Source organism: Podarcis cretensis (genome assembly GCF_951804945.1).
Source record: "Podarcis cretensis genome assembly, chromosome: 10".
NCBI lineage: Eukaryota > Metazoa > Chordata > Lepidosauria > Squamata > Lacertidae > Podarcis > Podarcis cretensis.
Window position 1 is genome coordinate 25,352,556 of NC_137179.1, and position 13,425 is coordinate 25,365,980.

Below are 13,425 nucleotides of genomic sequence, written 5' to 3' on the forward strand. Positions count from 1 at the left end.
GCTGAGAGACTTCAGAGAAGTGTGACTGGCCCAAGGTCACCCAGCAGCTGCATGTGGAGGAGCGGAGATACGAACCCAGTTCACCAGATTACGAGTCTACCGCTCTTAACCACTACACCACACTGGCGTAACCCACCCTTGGGCCTTAGGGTGAAGGGCAGATAAGAAAACTCACTACTACTACTTGAAAATGTGATGTCACTCTCGCTGTGCTTGTGCCCCCTCCCCATTCCATGGATGGGGCTCTGGACACCTGCCGCGAAGTCCTGCCCTAATGAGACCACTTCCTCTGTGTTGCAGAGCATGTGCTCTGCTGCCTCAGAGCTATGGCCCACTTCCATATTTTTGCTGTCTGCTGCATGTAGATGGCTTTGTGAATGTAGCCCAGACCCAATTCATTTTCATGTATTTTAAGGTTTCATGTATTTTGAGGTATTTTGAGCAGAGCCTAGACATAGCTTTCGTAGGCCTTTGATATACAGCGGTACCTCGGCTTACATACGCTTCAGGTTACAGACTCCGCTAACCCAGAAATAGTGCTTCAGGTTAAGAACTTTGCTTCAGGATGAGAACAGAAATCGTGCTCCGGCAGCGCAGCAGCAGCAGGAGGCCCCATTAGCTAAAGTGGTGCTTCAGGTTAAGAATGGACCTCTGGAACGAATTAAGTACTTAACCCGAGGTACCACCGTACAGTAAAAATGCAAGCAATGTGCCACCTGTAATTACCATTAGGGTGATGGGAATAGTCTATGTATTTTCTACATGCACCTCTCTGATGCTTAAGTTTGAACATTAGGCAAGATAATATGGTAGCTACATACCTTTGCACCCCCCCCCCTGTGTGTTTTTTAAGGGGAGGGGCAATCTAGATCTGCTTCCTAGCCTGTGCAGTGGGGTTAAATATTTTTCAGCTGTTCTGGTCCTGATCCACATTAGAAGGGCCCTGTGCCTGAAATTTGCTTTGAATGGGGAGAACTCCTATTGAATGTGAGCATGTGTGTGCCCCCCCCACCACCCAATGAGGATTGCAGGCGTTTGGTTCCAATCTTGATCAGAAGCACAGTGGTGCTGGAAGGGTAAATCTCCCCCACGTCCTTGGCTTCTTTTGCTTTTATCTCACACTGGCAATTTTTGTTTTTTAAAAAAATAGAACCGTGGTAAAACCTTGCATTTAAAGGCAAAGATACATTAGGTTTGTCTCATCTACTTTTGCCTGTGATTTTTCAGCTCCAGTCATTTAACGAAAATGGAGCAAGTAAGAATAATCGCTGGTCTTTGATAGCTAAGTTTCATTTTAAAAATCCATTTAGATTTAGTTGAATTCTTCATCAGTCTTCCCATGCTTCTTTCTGCTAAGATTCATATTAAAACCATACTCCAATAAATTTGCTAATCTAGATAAGCTTCTTTTTTATATATTTTAGTATCCACTGCTTTTACTGTAATTGTATAGGCTATTAAATTTTTTTTGGAGGCAGTTGAATTGAATGCATTCTTTTCCTTTTTAAGCAACTAATTTCACACATAAAGCAGCCTATTTTCATTACAGGGTCATTTTAAAATTACCCTCTGTGAGCCTGTAGGCTCTGAGCTTTATTATATTTAATCAGGCTAGTCAAGTCAGCTTGTGGTTGATTAATTGATGAGCACATAATATTAATTGGTGCTTGATTTGTTTTTAACAGGGTCTAAGTTTGAAGGTTCACTACTTGTTGTGGTGGGCAATACAGACTCATCTTAAAATCATGACTATATAGAACTGCATCTCTGTAATTTGTTTTTTATTCTGAATATGTTCCATGTTATTGTTTGTATGGTTATGTGTTAGCTTGTCCACATGTTTATGATAAATCAATAAAAAATGTTGTTTATTTTATATAGTGTTGTAACAAGGTCTCTCATAATGGGGTGGGAAACAATAGGGCACCCCACATAAACAAAATAAATCTGAAATAGTTCTGTATGGGACAGTATGAAATTTGATCCAAAAGCCCAGAATGTTTCAGTGTGAATCTTCTTCCATGGTAATTAGGAGTTAGGGATTTACTTTTATTCAGAAATATCCTACTAAAGTTAATTTTTTTGGAAAGGAGGTTCTTTATTTTCTTTAAAAAACAATCTATCTGTCTGTCTGTCTGTCTGTCTGTCTGTCTGTCTGTCTATCTCTGCCTCCTCTCTTTAAATTTGACAACACATACACGTACACACACATCTATAGACCTGTTCATGATTGACATGGTAAAGGGGATCACTGAGTGCTTTTTTCACATGGGGAAATGGTCATTTGAAAGGACAGATCCTGAAGCTGAGGCTCCAATACTTTGGCCACCTCATGAGAAGAGAACCCTCCCTGGAAAAGACCCTGATGTTGAGAAAGATTGAGGGCAGAAGGAGAAGGGGACGACAGAGGACAAGATAGTTGGACAGTGTTCGCGAAGCTATGAAGCTGAGTTTGACCAAACTGCGGGAGGCAGTGGAAGTGCCTGGTGTGCTGTGGTCCATGGGGTCACGAAGAGTCGGACACGACTAAACAACAACAACAACAACACACTGGAGTCTGAGCTGAAAACAAAAGCCTCCTGGATGTCTGGCAATCCCAGACCATAACAGGCAGCTTTTGTGTTTTCACAAGTTTTCATTGTGAAGACAACCTTAAAACACACACACAAAGAAACAGCAAATACCTGTTGCTTGCAGTCTAGTGGTAAAATGGCAAATAACACTCCACGAAGGGAAGCAAGCTGCTTCCAATTCCAATGGTGTGCCCTGTCAAAGAACCTATGAAATACTAACTTTGGAATATTCATTTCCCCACAACCACCCCCCAAATCATTGATACATGATTACGTGTCAAAGGGTTGTACAGTTTCATTGCTATTGAATTGCATCTCCCAAACCACTAGTGTGTTTTTTATATATGTAAAGCATTTCTAAACTCAGGTCACATAGTAGCAAAATCGAGATTAGTTCTCAAGTACAGCAGGCAGTGAAATAGCTACACTGAGCAGGTAATCTCTAGAGCATGGTATGATGCACCAGTCCCTGATTACAAGTGGTAGGGAGAGCAGAGCCTGTACCTGTTTGTGCTGGAGGCGGGGAGCTCAGATGCATCCCCTTTGCATGCAAGTAACAATCCGAGTCTGTTCACAGGCTGTTGACAAATGCAAAGCTGAATTTATTCATTCTGAAAAGAGGATCCTGAATGCAGCTTTCCTTGCCTCGTGTGAGTGCTTGGCTGCTAATGCTTCCTCTGAAGGCTGAGAGTAGTTTGAAGTGACCATATAGTCCTTTTGCATGCAAAGGATGTGCTTTCTATCCCTGAGCTATGCCCTTTCCCAAGCCAAACAGGAAGTGCCACTCTGCTCTGCCATGCTGCCCATCCCATCACCTCTGCCTCTGCCAGAACTAGCGCCACAACACCTACTGGCAGAGAATCAGTGCTGGCATTGGTGCCGGTTTTTGGCAGTATCTCACAAGATTTTGATAAGATCTTGCTGGAAATCTGTGATGGTGCCTACACTGTTTCTCTGACATTGTCTCTGGGGGCGGGGGCAGCTATGGGGCTTCTGCTGCCTGAGATGGCTGCTTTGCCACACCTAATAGGTGGGCCGGCCCTGCCTTGCCAATTCCAGTTTTTAATTCCTGAGAATGCCTGACACTGTGCTGCTTTAATTTTGTTCTAGTAAAACTGTCAGGAGTGACTTGCAGTTTGATTCAGGCTGCGTATGTGTTTGGGATCCTGAAATGTTGTGATCCAGGATGCAGCTGCTGCAGCAGCAAGTGACCTTTTCACATTCTAACCACACTTCAGGATTGATGCCTTTAAAATTATAGGTCACCAAAGCAGCTATTCTCTTTAAAGCCCTCCTTCTCTTCTCTTTTTGAGCAAGCTCCATGCCAGAGCAGACAAACTGATTTATTTATTTTGTTAAGGATGATTACAGCAAAGACCTGGTTTTCCACCAAATTTCAGAGGCTGAGATGGGATCCTTAAAAAGCAAATGGTCACCAAGGACTTACTGTATTTTTCGCCCCATAGGACACACCGGCCCATAAGGCGCACCTAGTTTTTTGGGGGGGAAATAAAGGGAAAAAAATTATTTCCCCCCCAGGCGTGGGGCTGGGGTGGGGGAAGCCCAAGCTTCCCCCGACCCCAGCCCCCAGAACAGGCAGCTCTCCACAAGCCGTAGGAGCCCAGTGCTGGACTCCCACCGCTTGTGGAGAGCTGCGGGAAGCTCGAAGCCTGTGGCGCGCTGAGCTCAGTGCGCCCCAGGCTTCGGCATGCAGACATCTCTCCGCAAGCCGTGGGAGCCCGGCGCCGGGCTCCCATGCTTGCGGAGAGCTGCGCAAAGCCTGGAGAACGAGAGGGGTCGTGCGCACCGACCCCTCTCGCTCTCCAGGCTTCAGCGAAAGCCTGCATTCGACCCATAGGACGCACACACATTTTCCCTTCATTTCTGGAGGGGAAAAAGTGCGTCCTATCGGGCGAAAAATAAGGTATATTAAAACACTATCTACACAATTCTCCAGTATAACTAGTGTGGTGTGGAGGTTTGAGTGTTGGGCTAGGACAGGGGTCAGCAACCTTTTTTCAGCCAAGGGCTGGTCCACCATCTCTCAGACCATGTGGTGGGCTGGACTATATATCTTTTTTGGGGGGGGGGATGAACGAATTCCTATGCCCCACAAATAACCCAGAGATGCATTTTAAATAAAAACACACATTCTACTCATGTAAAAACACTAGGCAGGCCCTACAAATAACCCAGAGATGCATTTTTAAAAATGTATTTTTATTAAAGATTTTCTTAGTTTACAGAAGTATGTGCAATGTCTCTCTCTCCCCCCCCCCCCAGTAACATTTTTTACAGATCAGTTTCATTTGTTGAGAAATTAGGAAGAAGAAGGGGAAAGGGGGTGGGAAGATGGGTGGGGTGGCGATGTTTCTATTATACTTAATATATGTGGGGTTTTGTGTCAGTGTCGCTTGTGCAGGTTCCCAGAGATGCATTTTAAATAAAAGGACACATTCTACTCATGTAAAAGCACACTGATTCCCGGACCGTCCATGGGCTGGATTGAGAAGGCAATTGGGCCACATCTGGCCCATGGGCCTTAGTTTGGCTACCCCTGGGCTAGGACCTGGGAGACCAGGGTTCATAATCCTTACTTGGTCATGATGCCTTTCAGCCTAACCTACCTCACAGGCTTGTTGTGGGGATTAAATGAGGGGGAGAAGCTTAGGTCAGTCATCCTCTCTCTCTCTCTCTCTCTCTCTCTCTCTCTGCCTGATCTTCCTCCCAAGGCTGTTGTTAGGATAAAATTGGGAGAGGTAGGGATAACCAGCTCTTGGTGTGATAAAATGCATTACAAAAATAACCTGGAGCTTTCTGATCAGCACACGCAGCAAAGAGAAATCTCACGCTTAGTTTTAGTGCACCATCCATAGAATCATAGAATATTAAGAGATGGAAGGGACCTTAGGGTCCTTTCAAGGCTCCCGCTCCATACAGGAATCTTCAGTGACAGCATCCTGGACAGCTGCCCATTCAGCCTCCACTTAAATATCTCCTCAAGCATTTCCCGTGTTCTAGGCTTCCTCATATCACATATCCTAACAGCTCCCTGGAGGGAAAGCTTAGCTTCAGAGGTGGTGACTTGCCCACGGCTACTCCTGTAAAATAAAAATAAAATAAATCTTCATACAAACCTCCCCACCACTTCTGAGTACTGTAATACCCAGATAATAATTCAGAAAGAAACCCACCTTCAAAGTTATGACTTCTGTACTTTCTTATATTTTTGTGGTTCCCTCTGGCTAAGAAATAACTTGGTACTGGTAAGAAGCAATATGGAACGAGCCTGAAGTGAATGGTGGGGAGAGAGAATGCTCTCTGTGCATTGTACCAACCAATATACAGTACCAGCAATGGATTTTTAAAGGTAACTTTAGCATACATAGCAGATACAGTTTCTGTTTCTTGATTCCTAAGAACCAGAAGAGACCAATTATTCAATCCCACTTCCTTTCTTTTTTCATTTAAGGCAATGGAGTAAATAGTGTGCACATACACATTTATTTATTTTTTAGGTACAAGGACATGCTAGAAATTTGAACGGGCATCTCAAAGAAGATTGTATGCTCTTTATCACAGTAGATGTGAGCCCAGCAAGAGATATCACCTGTAGAAAAACTGTAATGAAAACACACTTCAGATTTCGATCTTCCTATCTTGTTCTTGACTTGAAATGAAAACAAACTACAATCTGCTAGACAGATATTTAGTAATAAATTCCTAGCATGCTTAGTTTCCAGACTGGGGATAAATAGGAAGACTGAAGTCTTAGACTGCATGTAACAAACCTCAAAGTCTGGCGAGTCCCAGAATAATAGAGCTTAATGAATCATAGGGGGAAATGAAGTTGCTTTGTGGAAGAAAGCTGTGTGTCAGGGCTGGTGGTTTGTTTTGAGGCAAGCAGGCAGTCAAGCAGGGAGGAAAGGGAGGGGGAATTCAGTCCGTGTCTGAGAGATGAATCGTTCAAACTGACGATCTGGGCTGCAGCCAGAAAGTAGAACCCCATTGGCCACTTGGGTCACATGATCCCTGCTGAAATGGCGGCTGCAGTACTGTCCTCTGGCCATCTGCAGTGGTGGCGCCGCAGCACACAGCTGGTGAGTGTCAAATGTGGCTTTAAAAAGGGATTTGCTTGTGGCTACAGTGATTTGCCTCAGATGAATAGGTTTTGCAGGTTTTTTATTGTTTCAAAAGCCTGTGAAAAGTGTTTCGGCAGAGGGAACATTGAGGCAAAAGAAATGGCATGTGGACACAATGGTAAGCAAAAGGAACTATATCCAGTTCTCTTAAATCTATTTAACTACTGTCACAAGATTTCAGATCCAATACCTACTGCGTGTTACTTGCATTGAAATCACTGCTAAGAGCATCATTGACTTGAATGGCTTAATTTTTTTGTTACCATTTACAGCCCCGTCCCGCCAATTGATTGTGTTGATTGTGTCCTATTCTTTCCATGTTCTTAATGCTGTACTGCAGGATATATGCCATCTCCCAAACAAGGTGTAAATGGGCATCTTCAGCACAGATACAATCAGCAACTGACATGTATATGAGTTTTAAGCAACCAGATATAGTGGTGCCTTGCAAGACGAAATTAATTCGTTCCGCAAGTTTTTTCTTCTTGCGAGTTTTTCATCTTGCGAAGCACGGTTTCCCATAGGAATGCACTGAAAATCAATCAATGCGTTCCTATGGAGACCGTCCGGGGACAGAGGGGAAGCGCCGCACGCCTTCCCCTCGGTCCCCGGACCTGTTTAAAGCAAGGGGCGGCGGGGAGAAGATTGCTTCTCCCCGTTGCCTGCCCCGCAGTCTCCGGGGACAGAGGGGAAGGTGCGCGGCGGACCGGTCCCCGGACCTGTTTTAAAGCAAGGGAAGGGGCAGCGGGGAGAATCGCTTCTCCCCGTTGCCGCCCCTTGGTTCAAAAGGATATTGCGGGGCTGGCAACGGGGAGCAGCGCTGCGCTTCCCCGCTATCCCTGGAGCTTGCGGGGCAAGCTTCGTTTTGCGAAGCAAGCCCATAGGGAGATGCGTCTTGCGAAGCGGCTAAGAAAACGAAAAACTCCTTCGTCTAGCGAGTTTTTCGTCTTCCGAGGCGTTCGTCTTGCGGGGCACCACTGTATTAGGATCCTTTGTCACTTTGTTTTGCATCTGTGTAATGAAAAATTAAATATTAACATATCCTTAGAAAAGTAAGATGAGATGCAGTTAATTTAAGCAAATTACCAATATTTGTTTATGTTTATGATACAAACAAGGAGTAATTAGGACAGCATAAACAATGTAAATAAAGCATTACCGAGGAGATTAAAAAGCCAGTAGCTAGCGGATGCTGCTATTCACATAAAGATTTGGGAAATGTGAACATGTGCTCTGCTTCAATGGAAATACTGATGGGGAGTTTGAGACTCTGGCATTCTAAAGGTCAAGCTGTTGTTTCTGCACCCATGTTGGTAAAAACCACAATTTACACTGGGATTTTTTTCATGGTATTCTCCTGTTGACCAGTCTGCTGAAAGGCTGTTGAGGAACTCATCACTTAAATGTACCTATCCCTTTGAAATTTAACATGATGAAAAGCAGCTTTGTCCTTTTGCTGTTCTTCAGAGCTCTATATTTCACTAGGTCAGGGATGGGGAACCTGTGGCCTTCCAGGCGCTGTTGGACTCCAACTCCCATCAGTCCCAGCCAGCATTCTCAGTGGACAGAGAGTATGGGAACTAGAGTCCAACAACATTTGGAGGGCCACGGGTTCCCCATCCCTATTCTAGGCCCTTGGTTTTCAAATGTGACTTTGTTTGGTGAAGATGAAGATTAAGTTTCTTTCTCCTTTAGTTGCTTGTTGGCCCCAGATATCACACTTCCCATTCACATTGAATGGAAGGAAGTGGTTATGGGGAAGGATTATGAGTGTGGCAGATGAAAGGTAGTTGTGACTGGCAAGAGGTGTGGGGAGGGGTAGGGTGAGCAAAGTAAAGCATAGGCTTTCAGCTCGCACAACACAGCTGGGCATTGTGACTGTGCAATTTTTGGCTCAGTTGAGGGTTGGACACAGATTTCAGGTTCAAGGAAGGAATATCAATGTACTGAAATCCTCATAAGCATCACATTGAAAGTAAATCTGTCTAACAGAATGGGTCATGTATTGTAGGTTTAGGTTTAATTTCATATCATTTCTTAGGGGTACAATAAAAGAGCAAGACTTTATGACTCATTTAAAACTTCACAACAAACTACTGTATTTTTCGCTCTATATGAAGCACCTTTTCCCTCCTAAAAAGTAAGGGGAAATGTGTGTGCGTCTTATGGAGAGAATGCAGGCTGCGCAGCTATCCCAGAAGCCAGAACAGCAAGAGGGATCACTGCTTTCGCTGCACAGCAATCCCTCTTGCTGTTCTGGCTGCTTCTGGGATTCAGAATATTTTTTTTTCTTGTTTTCTTCCTCCAAAAACTAGGTGTGTCTTATAGAGCAAAAAATACGGTACATGCCGTCCATTATTGTAACCCAAACATCTATTGGAGTTTCCAAATGTACAGTTGGCTAAACAGTGTTTAGATGTGCTTTTCTGCTTCTGTTCTCTTAGTATTCAGCTTAATAACTTTACTCCCATCTCTGAGGTGCAGTGTGATGGACAAAACAAACAGTTTTGTCAGCTTGGAAATCAAAATCATGCCACAAACCATGGCTTGCAAACCTGCTTTAAACCATAATTTCGAATTCTAGTTTGCTGGCCAATCACTGTAGCTAACCTTCCTTACCCATAATGTACCAATTGAGCCTATGTACTGAGCATGGGGACCTTGTGGCATTCAAGAGGTTGTTGGACTTCAACTCCCACCTGCCCCAACCAGCATAGCCAATAGTCAGGAATGGTGGGAGCTGCAGTTCAGCAACATCTGATAGGCCACAGGTTCCCTCATCTCTTCTATATATTTTTAAAGCTAGAGAGCAAATTCCAGTCTTGACTTAGCCAAGCTGCCAAAGACTTGATCTCTTGCATGCAAGGTGTGCTTGGAACTTATACTATAGTTATAGTTCAACTTTATTAAAAAGTTTTCATTGGAAACGTTTGAAGAAAACCACAGGTAGATCAGACTGCCAAGCACTACAAGGGCAAATCAGCCTTGGCCTTTAGTGAGCTGGTGTGTCAATATAACACCACAGGGTGTTATCTTATCTTGAGCAGCTGAAAAGGACAAGAAGCTCTTTTAGAAACTGCTTTGCCATTGGCGCAGGTGCATTTGTCAGCCAAATAAACAACTGTTCAACAGTATACTGTGCTATATAGCATTCACAAACTAGCCCTACATAAAAAACTTGCTGTTGCTAAGAAGCACATTTCTTGGCATCTCTAAGCATCTGTCCTTGCCTAATGTGCAAACAGCTCTATTCAGGCCTGCTGATTTAACACATGAGCAGGGAGTGAGGATGGGCTTGGCCCTCCCCAGTTGCCATCCCCATCGTTCCCCACAAGAGCAAATCCCCTATAAGGAAAGGTTATTACATTTTTTATCTTTCTAGTTTACAGTAAAGGCAAGTAAGAGGCAATATGAGTGCATGGAATTATGCACGTTATGCAGAAAGTGGATAGAGAGAATTCCCCTTCCCCACTTAATACAAAACCCGGGAACATCCATTCCTTTATTTGATGCCCTGCCTCAAAACGTGTAAGCTCCCTGTTACTACATTCTTGTGATGTTGCCAAGAGTGACGCTCAAGCTCTGCTTATTTCTTGCCTTGGTTTATGTGAGACAATTCAGGCATAATACCAAACGATGGTTTGGTGTTTTGTGAATAAGTGGAGAAGCCATAGACTCATGCGTCCCATTCATCTGGTCCTGAGTGGAGGCATATCATAGTTTGCTGCTTCATCGGAGCAGGCGAAGTATGGTTTGTGTCTGCTCTGCAAGTCAGGATAGGAAACCATTTTTATTGCTCCATCTGTACTGGCCAACTCTAGCGTGGAATGGCTGTGCACAAGGGAAGGGAATGAAAGTTTTTGTCAAACTGCCTCCTGGCTCACCTTTTCTTTTGCTTTGGCTTGATTATTGCTTACTGACCCCCATGCTGATGAGCTTAATGGCAATGATGACATGGGGTTATGCTGAAGCCCAGTGCTCCATGCGCTCACCGTGGAGCCTGCTGGTAGGGGAAGCATAATTGCTGTCTCCTCTGTTTGTCCTGCTGCCACCAGAACATTCCCCATCCAGCTTTGCACCAGGCAGAAAGTGTGGTGCTATCAGGGAAGACATTTAAACTCAGCCCTGTCTTAGCCTCCAAATTAACACTTGTTTAGGAGCTCAAGTCTGGCATAGCCTGAAGATGTTATGCAATGTTTTCTTGAGGAAAACTTTCTTCTTCTTCTTCTTCTTCTTCTTCTTCTTCTTCTTCTTCTTCTTCTTCTTCCAAATACCTGTATCTGTGCATGCAGAAGATCAATTGGTATCCTACATGTGTTTAACATTCAATATTTTAAGCAATTGCTCTATTGAGCTGTTTGACTAAAAATCCTCAGAAGTTAATTAAAATTGCAGCCCACGGTAATCTCCAGTACTTTAAATGGTGAAGGAAAATCAAATCATTTAGTGTGTTTGTTTACTAGAACTATTCAAGATACCACGAAGACTGTGGAGTTTCTCATTGCTTTGAGGGGAAAGCAGCAGGTCCCTTCAGTAGATAATTACCTTTTTAATGTTTCAATTTAGATTAGGAGAGAAAGAGAGACATTTATTTTTCTTTCAAGACAAAAAAAATGTATGTGCTGTTTCGCTTCTGCAGAGATGTTTTGCAGTTTTCTTACAGATTTTAATATGATAAGCATTAGATAGGACACAATTTGTTTAAGTAATTGCTTCTGCAGCCGGCACTAACCTTTAAAGCCCTTTAAAGGTCAGGATCTGAATGTCTCAAGGACCGTCTTCTCCTGCTACGTGAGCCTGCCCAGTTATTATGTTCACCATCAAGGCTTTAAAGCAGTAGCAGTCGGAGGCGTGGCATTGCTCTCCTCCTTCCAAACACTGAGTGTTGTTGCCCGTTTCTGAGAGGGGAGGCCCAGGGAGCTCATCACAGGGTGGGCGTGACGGCAGAGTTGACCCAACTATAACCATCTGAGGTGGAAACAGTTGAGGGAGTGGAGCTGGTTTCGCAATATTGCTGAGACAGTTGCCCTGCTTCTCATCCCTCCCAGTGCTGCAGCCTGATGGGATATTTACTTTTAGGTGACAAGTGGGAACAATTTGCAAGTGTTCTTTAGAAGATATAAGAAGCTAAAGATGGTAAAACTGCACTAAAAGCCCTATAAAAACAAAGAAAGAAATGCACCAGCTCTTGTTGTGTTGAGTAGGTCCTTTGGTTTTGATTCACGGTGCAGTGTCTCTGGGACTTTTTAAAGGGTAGGAGTGATGATGTCATCTTCCAGAGCACCAGAGTGATTGATGGATTCTTCTTGCTCTGGCAAGTGAATGAGGTGATAAGAAGGTGTTCGCAGTTTCCAGTTGTTTGTGACAAGTTAGCCTAGATAAAAATGTCTGAGAATGTGAAAAATAATCAAATAGAAGCTGGTTACTGTTTTCCTACTTCACACTAGCAGTTTCGCTGGTAACACTTCCTTGTAAGATGGTCGGTATTTAAAAGCTGAAACTTGCGTTTCAACTGATTGAAGATTCTTAGGTAAAATTCAGTGTGTTTTACAAATTGAATCTATTCTATAAGAATCACTTATGTGACAGTCAGCTGATCCCAATACCTATGCAATTATGTTGTTCATTGTTTCTCTTTGGGAAAGATGTATATATCAACACGGAGCCTGCTTTAAAAAACAAAAAACTATTGGTGGTGTATTAAATATATTATAATTATTTTACTTTGTTCTGATTTATTACCTCCTTTTCACCCCAAGGTCCCCAGGTGGGTTACCATTTAAAATACAACATTAAAACAGTTTCTTAAAAAAAATTACAATCACAAGTATAGGGTTCTAAAAGTATGTATTTCACTTGTCAAAGGCCAGGGTAAGGGGGTGGGCCTTCAGTGATGAAAGCTGGATAGTGAAGATGACAGGCACATCTCTGTAGGGTGGGAGTTCCGCAATTTAGGGTGCCACAGAGAAAGCCCTCTTCCTTGCCACCTGTGCCAAATCTTCTGAGAGTGGTGAGACTACCAAAAGCTTATCTTAGCACCCGCTGCAGTCTGTAGGAAAAGAGGTGATCTTTCAGATTTGGGGGAGCAAAGTTGTCTAGGACTTTAGCACTGTGAATGGAACTGCAACCAATACTGTTGTTTTAAAATGGGGGGTTATAAACGGAACCCTATCCAGTAATCTGCCTGCTCCATTTTGGAACAAGAAGGTGTTTTAATCAACAACAACAATAACAACAAATCATAATAATGCTATGTTTAGTTAGCTGAACCCTACCCACTCCATCAGACCCACCCTTATGGTTAATTCTTTCATCACTATTTTTAAAGAAATCCAGCCTCATTTCTGAAATATGCTAATTGTTTTAATTTATGCTTTAAGAATCATTTAATATTTGGGAAACCTGACTAATTTCCCTTTATTTCCTGCCAGTAATACGTAGGAATCCATTTGGAATGGACATCTGCTGCCGGAAGGGGTCGAGGAGCCCACTGCAGGAACTGTACAATCCAACCCAGGTAAGCACCCTAGTGCAGTAGCTTCAGTTCTTCACACATCCCACACACGCTGTTCCGTTATTTTCCTGATGAATAGTCTGGCTTCCTGGTGGAGTGCATTAAGGCGGCAGAGAAGCTGCGCACTTTCCTTGCAAAGTTATTTCGCTTATCTGAGAGCTCCTGTGGATAGGGAAATAGAGAAGAGATAACGCAT

At 43.5% G+C, this 13,425-nt stretch overlaps 1 protein-coding gene across 6 annotated transcripts in view; it reads left to right on the forward strand.

The window, feature by feature from the left end:
- Positions 1-13,425, forward strand: part of CHST11 (carbohydrate sulfotransferase 11) — a 200,299-nt gene that overhangs the window by 69,835 nt on the left and 117,039 nt on the right. For 5 of the 6 annotated variants that reach the window (XM_079992955.1, XM_079992949.1, XM_079992950.1 and 2 more), the window contains one exon: positions 13,147-13,232. In XM_079992955.1, coding sequence (XP_079849081.1) covers positions 13,170-13,232 — 63 coding nt within the window. In that variant the 5' untranslated portion in view covers positions 13,147-13,169. Of the gene's footprint in view, positions 1-6,584; positions 6,674-13,146; positions 13,233-13,425 lie in introns of those variants that run through there. The other variant, XM_079992954.1, reaches the window with a different exon arrangement.